Source organism: Salarias fasciatus, chromosome 18, assembly GCF_902148845.1.
Source record: "Salarias fasciatus chromosome 18, fSalaFa1.1, whole genome shotgun sequence".
Lineage (NCBI taxonomy): Eukaryota > Metazoa > Chordata > Actinopteri > Blenniiformes > Blenniidae > Salarias > Salarias fasciatus.
In genome coordinates, this window is record NC_043762.1 from 23,224,247 (window position 1) to 23,234,920 (window position 10,674).

The 10,674-nt window shown below is 48.7% G+C and overlaps 1 protein-coding gene across 1 annotated transcript; it reads left to right on the plus strand.

Moving 5' to 3' along the window:
* The first annotated feature begins 1,613 nt into the window (after positions 1-1,613).
* On the plus strand, positions 1,614-10,168 carry LOC115405871 (ETS-related transcription factor Elf-1-like). Its single transcript, XM_030115623.1, is given in 12 exon segments — positions 1,614-1,806; positions 2,352-2,700; positions 2,794-2,920; positions 6,279-6,386; positions 6,514-6,613; positions 6,615-6,667; positions 6,770-6,805; positions 6,808-6,843; positions 7,129-7,266; positions 7,269-7,312; positions 7,314-7,324; positions 8,468-10,168. Coding segments are annotated over 11 exon segments (1,236 nt in total). The 5' UTR covers positions 1,614-1,806; positions 2,352-2,640; the 3' UTR covers positions 8,991-10,168.
* The last annotated feature ends 506 nt before the right edge of the window (positions 10,169-10,674 follow it).

The following is a 10,674-nucleotide window of genomic DNA, read 5'->3' on the forward strand; positions in this document are numbered from 1 at the left end:
AATGTACATTTAAAAAATATGTCTTGAATTAATTCATGTTGAGGGACAGAAAAAGGGATTCCTCACACCCAGGCCAAGAGGACCGGAGAGACGGAGCAGCGACCACCGCTGCTGCTCCCCCTTCTCCACCCTCCACTCGCTCAACAAGGCCTGGTTACCCCGAGCAACAAGAGGGGCTTATCAGCTGCTCCCTCACCCGCCACACTATCAGCCTGGCGTACCACGCACGCACGCGCACACACACACACACACACACACACACACACACACACACACACACACACACACACACACACTCTGCCGCTTTCTGTCAAACATCGGCGCTCTTTCTATCTCCGTCGGGGACTCTCTCTAACACACACACACACAAACTGGGGAATGGATGTTATGGAAGGCTTATCAGTGTCCTCAGGGGCCTGGCAGCCACTTCACAGGCTCACATCCCAGTGCCAAGGCCACAGACTAACCTGTGTGACCAGAGTGCTGATGAGCAAGGCCGTGTGCTGCTGAGGAGCAGCTCTGGAGAAGCAGGGCTGCGGGGCACACACAACCCAGGTACACACACACCATAGGTACACACACGGCACAGTGGGCACACTGACAACAGGTACACACACATGGCACGGGTACACACACTATAGATACACACACACCACAGTGGGCATACTGAGAACAGGTACACACACAGCACAGTGGGCACACTGACAACAGGTACACACACACCACAGGTACACACACACACCACAGTGGGCACACTGACAACAGGTACACACACACCACAGGTACACACACACAGCACAGTGGAAACACTGACAAAGCCTCCACAGCTCCTCTTGGACTGAAATTGGGGACCTGCTCACCGTGAGACATCCAGATGAGACAGAAAACCTTTGATCTGGATTGATTTGAAGCATTAACGTGTTTTTGAAGTTCATTTATCGATCACCGACCGGGCCAAGCCGGAGCACAGGCTATGGACGCTGCTGTAGACTTATCTCAGCTGTCCCAGCACATCCTGTATGTGGCAGCAGTAACACAGATATCACATTTACACTGCATGATTCAATTAAATATGCAAAGTGATGTGAAATTAATGTAAGTGTTATACCAACCAAGAGGCCGAAAGTAATTTACGATATTATCCCACAGTGTGAAAAACATGAAAATTCTGGAATCCAAAGAGGGGCTCTTGTCCTTCTCCACTGGGAAACCCCCCCGGCCCAGAGCTGTTACCACCATACAGACCCCGCACCTCGACCAAAGGGAAACTTCAAGTTGATTCAAACTGCTCTCAGTTTCTCTTCATTTTCTGTCATCCAACTTCAGTAAAGACACTTTTTTACAGATTGATAAAGTAAAGAGCTGCTAGTCTTTGCAGACTTTATTTACTTTCTGTTTTAACAAGTAAACGGCTGTCAGTTTCACTCAAGTCCTGCCTAAATCATCGAGAGCCAAAGACTGAAGATCAGAGGAAGTGAGAACGAGGCAGCTGCTGCTGGCAGAGATGCTGGCAGCAGTTTGGCGAGTGAACTCAGGAAGCGGTGCCTCCTAACTGAGCGCTGCTTCCTGTTTGATAACTGACCCAAACACGCTGTGCCTCTGTCTCACACACTTATGCACAAACACACTTCTCGCCTTCCACAAGACGACCGACCATCTTTCACCGAGGGTTGAGGATCAGTGGGATTAACTTGTGGGAGCTTAGTGATTAAGTTAAATTCCTTATGAGCGATTTGTTCACACTGCGAGATCTTTTGTATACAAAGACTTAGTGCTGGTGCGATCTCCACAACAAAGAGACTGGAGGTGAGTGCAGGTGTGGCATCTCTGTTTACTGAGGGTAAAGCAGTTGGGCAACAGATCAAATTCATCCCGAAATATATAAACAGTGAGTAATTCAGTAGGACTGGCCAGTGTTGTGATGGCTGAAAGACGAGAGAGGAGGGAGAGAAACAAGGGGGGAGAAGAGAAAGAGGGGGGTTATTTAGGCGATGTGTTCACTGGCATGTTGAGAAGAATGTGAGCGTACTGGATCTGATTCCATGAACGTTCTGCACAGACATGACGCTTGAGGTTCAGCTCAGACTCGTGCCCCCTACACTTCATATCACACACACAGCACAGACACACACCGCGCTGCAAACGCTTCCTTCCTGTTGCTGGTTTAGCCCAGTTTAGAAGTGCGATAAGAGACGCAGGAACGAAATACACGGAGCAGGAAGGCATTCTAATGAAGATTTGGACGGCGTGTTTCAAGCAGAGTGTGTTTGCCATCTGCAGGTGTGGTCTCACTGTTTGCTCTGTGTTCAACGGCTGTCTGGGTCTCTGAAGTTTCTGTTTTCCTCTGGCAGGCTCAGTCAGACCACAGGACAGTTAAGCAGCCCCCACTTCCTCATCGAGAGAACATCAGCTTCCTGCGACGCCTCTGCTTTCTGGTCAATCTACTGACGCCTCTCCTCTGCGCTGGAACAGATCAGCTTCGACGGATAAAGAGTGATCGGCGCTGGAAAGTCTGCTCTGACGCTCGACAGGATATTCTCTCCAGAAAGCCGACTTGTCTGGATTCAAAGAGCGATCCGAGCTCACAGGGAAGCTGTGATGCTGTTTTCACACACTTAGCTGCGTCCATCATATCCAGACATGCTGCAGCAGTCAGAGCTCATCTTTGACTTTGCCAGCGACCATTTCAACACTGCACAGGTGAGTCCAAGCCACGATCTGGCGACAAATCAAGGGAAGTCACACACAACTGTGATCTAATCTCCTGCTGCCATGTTTCATTTGGTGCGTCAGCTGGTGGGTCACTCAGATTACCCTGCGGTGATTGTGGAGCAGGTTCCCCATCCACACCTGCTCTCCTACACAGGGCTGGCATGTGAGCAGGCGCAGACAGAGCAGGATCACCAGCAGCTGCTCAAAGGTGAACACACACACACACACACACACACACACACTCACACACACACGAAAGTCCAACAGGTTTCAACAATATCAGGAAAAGCCAATCTGGTGATTGGAAACTACAAGTTAATTTGTCAAAACTTGATGGAAGCAGCTTCAAAAGGTTCTCCTTTCAGAAATCACAAAGACCAACATAATCTAATAAACCTTGGAAATGATTCAATCAATTAATTATCCACACAGTCATTAATGTGCATCAGGTACCTAAGCTTTAACCTTAGAATAATAATCTTGACCTTTATCTCACGTCTAACCTCTACAAATGAAGAATCGTCAGCGGTCTACTGCTAGATTGCAGTCATCTCTCAAACGTCTGCCATCTCACCTCACACACCTTTCGCAGCTCTTCTCGGCTCTACGGGCAGTTTGGTGCACGAGCGCAACCTCATATTAAGTGACCTTATTTCTCTGAAATGCAGAAAATTTCACATTTGCGACGATTAAAACTCCACAGACTGACACAAACCTAGACTTCTATGATAACACACATCTTAAAACATATTGGAAGATATGATGGAACGCCACCGCAGCCAATCCCAGTTCGTTTTGAATTTCACGAGGAGCAAATGTCAACAGGAGTATGTTGCCCTGTGCGCTGCAGACCATTCTGTCTTCTATTAGTCAACTTGGGGTTTGCGCCATTTGTGTTTTTCTAAATTTCATAATAAACAAAGCAGAGACGTCAAACTTACAAACCAGAGTCCAAAACCTTCCTGCCAGAGGATTCAGCCCTCAGAAAAACAAAGTGTAAAATATTACACAGAAAAACTGGAATTTTTCATTCAAAGGAACTTCTGGTCTTATGTACTCACTGGGGCTCCTAATGGTTTCATAGGAATATCAGATATACAGACACTGAGCCAAGAGATCAGTGATGCAGTGAAAGGGTCATGAGGGTCGAGGTGTTAAAAAAACAATAAAGCATGCTCAAGGCGGCAAATGCCTCAAATGACAAGCTTTATGTGGTATTTTACAGTATTTTGCACCAAGAATCATTGTTTAAAATTGATTACTTTTAAAATTGCACTCATTTTTTACTGAAAGTTTCATCTGTTGGAGCGGCGGTTTCTGCCCTCGCCCCACAGCAGGAACGTTGAAGGTTCAGCAGCTGGCCAGGCTGGAGACAGAACGTGTCCTGTGGGGACTCAGGTTTCTTGTCTGTTGACTGGAAATTGTCTTTAGAGGTGGGACTGAGTCCCTGTCTGTCTCTGTCAGCAGGCCGGAGGCTCCGGCTCCCTGTCAGGATTCAAGTTGAACCTTTCCAAAAGCTAAACCAGAGGAATTACCAGGTGGAGGGAAAAGATGTATTTACTCGTTATTTTTGTGGTCTGGCAGAGATGCGGCTGCAGTATTTAACGTGTTTAAAGCTGCGTCCTCGGTAAGGCGCCACCAGGCTCTGCTCTCAGTACACGCTGTGTAGGTGCCTGAGGAGCAGAGCGCGCGCCCTGCTATGCGCATGCGCAGCGGCGTCCCTCGCATATGGACGGACCACCCTCCGTAAAAAAAGAAAAAAGAAATCAGGAAGTGGAACAAAACATTCCTGCTGCAGGAAAGACGGACAGTTAGAATCCCGTGAGGATGTAGACGCTGCCGCCGAGCCGGGAGCTGGAAGTAAGTGTCTGGTGCTGCGGGCAGAAGTTGAGCCCGGTGGGGCTCCGTGGACCGAGCTAACGGTACCGACGGTACCGAACTCGACCCGGAGGCTCCGGGACTCTGTTCACCTGGAGTCGGACCCGCGGTTGGAGGGGGACGGGGTCTGAAAGTCCAGGGCTCCGCTGGGGTCCTGCTCGCTCCTCAAACAGCTGTTAGCGCGCAGAACACCAGACCGCGAGCCTGAAGGGCGCGAGCCCACAGGAGTCCGGGTCCAGGAGCGGCTCGGCCGGGCGCGAGGCTGGAACCCTTCCGGTCACCCCTCGCCCGCACGTGCCTCAGCCCGGTTCTCTCTGAAAGCAGCAAAATATCCGCAACATCTTACCGAAAGTAGTGCCTCAGCAGGGGGATACTTCAGTACTCTGGGGGATACTCCAGTACTCTGGGGGATACTCCAGTACTCTGGGGGGATACTGCAGTGAGGCTGAATGTCTGGTTTTCGGTGTATCTAGACGTGTTGTCTCTCCAGAGGGGATTAGTGAACAGATCAATAGCAGGTCCCAGTGTTCTTCACACACTGACCTTTAAATCAGTTCTAGCTCCACAGTCGTCTGCAGCCTTACCTGTTGACCTGGTGAATTCCCCCCGAGGGGCAAAAGTCTGTTGTTAAGACTTTGCATGAGGTTAGAGACAGGTGGTAGGAGCAGACTGACCTGATGACCTGATGATACCAGTGTTCATCACATTGTTCAGGAACAGCAGATCAGCCTAAAAATGAGAAATCAAACCAAATTACAATGTGGGAAGGAAGGACACGGAGAAACAAAATCAGTCATTAAAGCCAAAACGACTTTTAATAAAGAGCAAAAAAATAAAGACTAAAAATTGTATGGAATTAATATGTATACAGATTGAAGGGACACTCAGGAATCAGGATGAGTGATGACTTTACAGCAAATGAGAAAACTATTTCAAACTCAATTTCCAGACAGTTGTTTTTCGAGTCACACTGATATTTAATTTTTAAACTGCTCCAGCCCATAATAGACCTCCCGCATGCTTCGCTCGAGGAGCGAGATGTCAGTTAATGTTTGACTGAGACAGTGAACGTCCAGACCGAACGCTGGGACTCCCCGGCAGGGCGACACCGGGGCGGCTGGCCTTAACCGTCACCCCTCTGCAGAGGACACGCCTTGGTTGCATTACTCTCTCCTGCAGTGTGTGTGACGGCAGCGTCTCAACGGCTTGTCCTGCATTGGGAGTAATACTGATCAGAAAGCCCAGTTGATGAAATGCTCAGCTGCTGTCACTACATTATTAACATTAAAACTGCAAGCTGATCAGACTAGTGAACACTGAGGTCTGAGCATTTCCTTCACTCGTCTCCCCATAATGAATCACAGTTGAGCAATGCTGGAGAGACAGTCCATCCAGTGAACAGCAAGGAAGAGACACTCCAGGTAGTGTGGTTTATATGGTCTGGTCAGTCAACAGTTTGTTTCTGTGTATTCTTTACAAATGTGATTGATCATTTCTCACAGCTCCTCAAATGAAACCTTGGTTTTAGGTTTGCTGCAGTAGTCCCTCAAATACCAAAACCAAACTCTCACCAGAATGCATCTGAGTCCTTTCCCTGAGGTCGTCCTCCAGCTCCGGTGTTCCTGCCGCTCAGTTTTCCTCGTCCTCCACCCACTGACATGTTTGTGTTTCCCCCCTCCGGCCTGCAGTGGAGCCGTGCGATAGCGGCGAGGAGGAGACCATGGAGACGCTGGTGGCTGCCGACTCGCTTCTCAGCATGGACTGTGCCGACACGCTGCCGCTGGACCAGCCCTACAGTACGACCCAGCTCGTCTCTCGCTCGCCGTGCCGGCTGCTCTGCTGTCTCTTTACTGCTCAGTTGTTTTTTCTACGTAGTGGCTAGGACGCCGTCACTTGCATTAAGTTCTGGATGCCCCCCTGCAGCTCAGACCTATTTCCAGTCGCTGGGAGACGTCGTGGCCACTCCTGTCACCCAGGTGACGGTGTCGGCGGAGGGGGTCGTGGGCGCCGTCGACCAGCGCAGGGCTCTCGCTGCACGCCGACAAGGTCCGTGACTCAGCTGCAGCCAAGAAGAGAGGTCAGGGCCAGCCGCTGCGCTCGCACAGCCTCACCTGGAGGGGAAAGCCGTGGCTCGAGTTTCACAGGAATTATCCGCAAATGGCTTTCTGTGCCGCCACAGGTAGGAAGCCACGCCATCGGAGGGCAGACTCCCCAAACTCCAAACATCCGTGAAGAAGGACAAATACAACAAAGGTATCGTGAAAGCCACGGTGTTCCGGAGGCTGTGACGGCCTGAGGTACTCGGTAGTGATGGACACTAAAGAAAGCAGTCGCACTCGCTGTCTGGTCTCATTTTAAAATTCTTGATGTGCTTCAAAGTGAAAAAGACAAGCAAGGTAAGAGAAATGAGGGTCAGTAAACAACCTGCATTGGGACTCCAGTTACTTCCTTTGATCCATGAATCCAGTTTTAACGGTTTTCTGCTTTCACCCCGGAGGTTTCCCTCTTTCACCTTTCTGCTTCCGGTTGGTGCTTCAGGAGGAAACACGCTGTACCTGTGGCAGTTCCTGATGGAGCTCCTGCAGGACAGGCAGGTCTGTCCGCGCTACATCAAATGGACCAATCCCCACGCCGGAATCTTCAAGCTGGTCAATTCCAAAGCGGTGGCCAGGCTCTGGGCAAACACAAGAACAAGCCGGACATGAACTATGAGACGATGGGTTCGAGCGCTCAGGTACGTCACCAATGCTTCACGAAGTCCAACATTCTGTTAGATTCATGGCTGCAAAGCGCACAACAGCCAATTGTTCAAAGAGCTCCATAGCAGAATACTTGCGACTGCCGGCCAGTGTTATGGATTAACTGGTACCCTTGTTAATGAGTGACAGATTTCTGTGGAAACACATGCTGGAAGCAGCAGATGTTAAAATAAGACTCGCAAAAGACTCTAACCTTGTACATTTACTGCAACTGTAGATAGCCGACGTTCGCTAGAACCACTACTAGTTTCAGTCGGTTTTTCAACATCTGTTGATCACAAGTTAACACGGACACCAGTTGATTTGAAACATCGGCAGGTTTTACACCAGGATGTGCCGGCGAGGCGGGACTCGGCCGGGGCAGCGGTCGCTCTCTGAGCAGCGTCCCGTGGGGATGTTGGAACATTATTTGAGCAGAGATCCAGCAGATAAAACTCTCTGCTTGGCGCTGAGGACTGCTGCTGCAGAGAGGGAGACCTGGAAGATCCACGAGAGACGTTGTCCTCATGTCACAGAACACTGCATAATCCTCTTCACCCAGGGTCCTCGTAAACCAGGATTCATCGTGGATCTCTTTGTATGCCGTTCATGTATACACGCACTTTTAACACGATTGTTTTCAATGGAAATGAAAAAAACCTGTAAACTGGGCCACTGATCCACAGAAATACACCTGAGAGAAGGTGAAGTGTTGATTTTTACACAGATCCTCTCCACTGCCTCAAAAGTCCTCCATACAAAATTTATATTTATCACTTTCCACAAGGTTAGAAACGTAATGGTGATAAAAAAAATGTACCTTTTGGTTTAACTGCTGCTGGCACTGCGGGCCGACAGGCATCCCTTCATATTTGATGTGCAAAACTCCAAATCATTGTCTTTGATTGATGATATTGATTCTCTTGTGCTGAAAGCCGGACGGCCTCGGCCCGACGCACCGAGAGAGCAGCACACATTACACTGGATTTTCACTTCAGAGGTCTTATATCTGTCACGTCATGTCAAACATCTATTTCGTTAAAACAGATGGTGTTGACTAGCAAATGGCTAAAACATGTAGCTTGAAGTTCCTGCTTCAATTTTACAATGAATTGATTTCTGGGGTATTTTTAACGCAGGTACTACTACCAGAGGGGCATCCTGAACAAGGTGGAGGGCCAGCGCCTGGTGTACCAGTTCACCTCTCTGCCCAAAGACATGGTTTATATCACCGAAGGCGATGGCGCCCAGGCGGAGGCAGACGACAGATGCAGTGACGACGAGGAAGCGAGCGACGACTCCGACAGTACCATATCCTCCAGCGACCGCTCGGTGAACGAGGAGGAGTCTCCGCCGCACAAGAAGACCTGGTCCGGCTCGTCGCGGGCTCAGCGCGGCGGGCCGGATCCCGTGCCCCCGGTTCAGCGCGGCGCCGGCTCCAGCCTGATCCAGGAGCAGCACCTGCCCATCGTGTCCGCCGAGATGCTGCGGACGCTGCAGAACCTGCAGAAGGTCCGGTCGCTGCAGCCCGCCGGCCACGCCTCCGTCTTCCAGACGGCCCAGCTGCTGGGGAGTCTGTGCGAGCGCCAGGCCGCCGCCGAGGGAGCCGGACCCGCGCAGAGTCCCAGCCCGGACAGAAAGCGTCACGGTCCGTGTCTTTAATGACCTCCGACCCCGTGTCCAAACACTGGCCGGCTTCAGGGCTGCGCTCTGCTCGCCAGCGGAGGTTTCCAGGCTCGCAGTTCTGCTCTGAATTGATCTTGTTTGTGAACAGGGGTGTTTTCCATTGATACGGAATGATTGGTCTGTTTACTGTCTCAGAAAAGACGAAACACCGTTAAGTGGGCTTCAGTTTTTATCTGCAGCCTTTCACTTTACACCAAAGACAGACAGCACTGGAAACCGCAGCCTCTGCTTCGCTGTTCCATCCGCACACTGCCCTCCTCAGTTGCCTTTACTGTTTTATTTTCCTCTGTTTTTGTTTGTCCTCTCACATTTTGACTCGTTCCTTTGAAAGTGGCTTTTGCACTAATGTTTACTCCTGCTGTACGTTTCTTCTCTAAGTGCCTGAAATGTCGATCAGCTCCTCTGCTCCTGTTACTTTGAGGTTATTGAGGGAAAACATTCCAAAATAATGTTTTTTTTTTTTTTTTTTTTTAAGTCGTGTTCGTGTTGAGCGTTGATGTAAAGAAGGGATCACTGTCGTTTCTAGAGTCGTAGCTAAGCACTGCTGCTGTTTAGAGTGTGTACCTGTCTAATCAGCGGAGATTTCTTCTCTGGACAATCAGCAGCGATGTGGTCGTCAGGCCCGCCTGCCTCCTATAGCCTTATTCTACTTTCTGCCATGCTCACGTTGGATTTAGTGGTTGCACCTACAGAATATAAATCCATATATGCACCTATAAAGCCTTTACGTCTGTTGGTGTGGCTTGTTACATACTGTATGTTTGTGAAAGTGCTTCACTCGTGCTGCGTTGCCATTTTCTCTCTCAGGTTCGTAAACTTTGTTTTTGCTGCACATATATTTATGCAAGGAGTTTAAAAAACTGCCTCTTAATAATGAAGTATGTAGTTTGTGTTTTCCTCTGCAGCCTTCTGTCAGGCTCAAATTAGTTCGGAGATGCTTATAGAGTAACTGTGATTTTTTTGCTCTGCAGGGAACTCTTATGCAAAACTGTTTTCACTTTATAAAAGCTTTTAATTTAATCTCCTCTCACTTTGCCTTATCTGGGGTCTTGTAATACTGTTTGGCCTTAATGTAGAGGCCCTTTTTTTTCTTTTTTTATGTGTGTTGGAAGTTATGCTATGAAATAAAGAAAATATTGATTCTGAGATTTCCAGTGAGTGTTTTGTTTAATGAACTTATTTTGCTGAAATGCTTTTGATATGTGCTGGAATCTTTTTTTTTTTTTAACACCTTTGCTCCTTTAAGCATCTTTTAAAAACTATTTGAGTGAATTTGCAGATGTGATAAAGTAATGAAATTGACTGACACCAAACGGCCAAGCCTAAAAACATCTCTGCGCAGAGCGTCGGTTTCATTGTTCTCATTACACTCTCACATGAGCTGTTTTGCTTCACACATCTGGTACAACAAGTCTGGTAATACTTGTCCTTGAAAACACTTTTCACTGGATTGTTTGACAATAATAATGGAAAAAAAAAACATCTAACGGCAGAACCAGTGATTGAATACATGAGGGACATCAAAAGAAGAACAATGGGCGAGATGTTAGAGGCAGAACAGCCAGAGCCAGATTCAAAGAGGATGTGCTTTCTGATCAGAGTCTCGGGGCTCTGACAGTAAAAAGTTCAATGCTCTTTAATTAACCGGCGGCACTCTGGA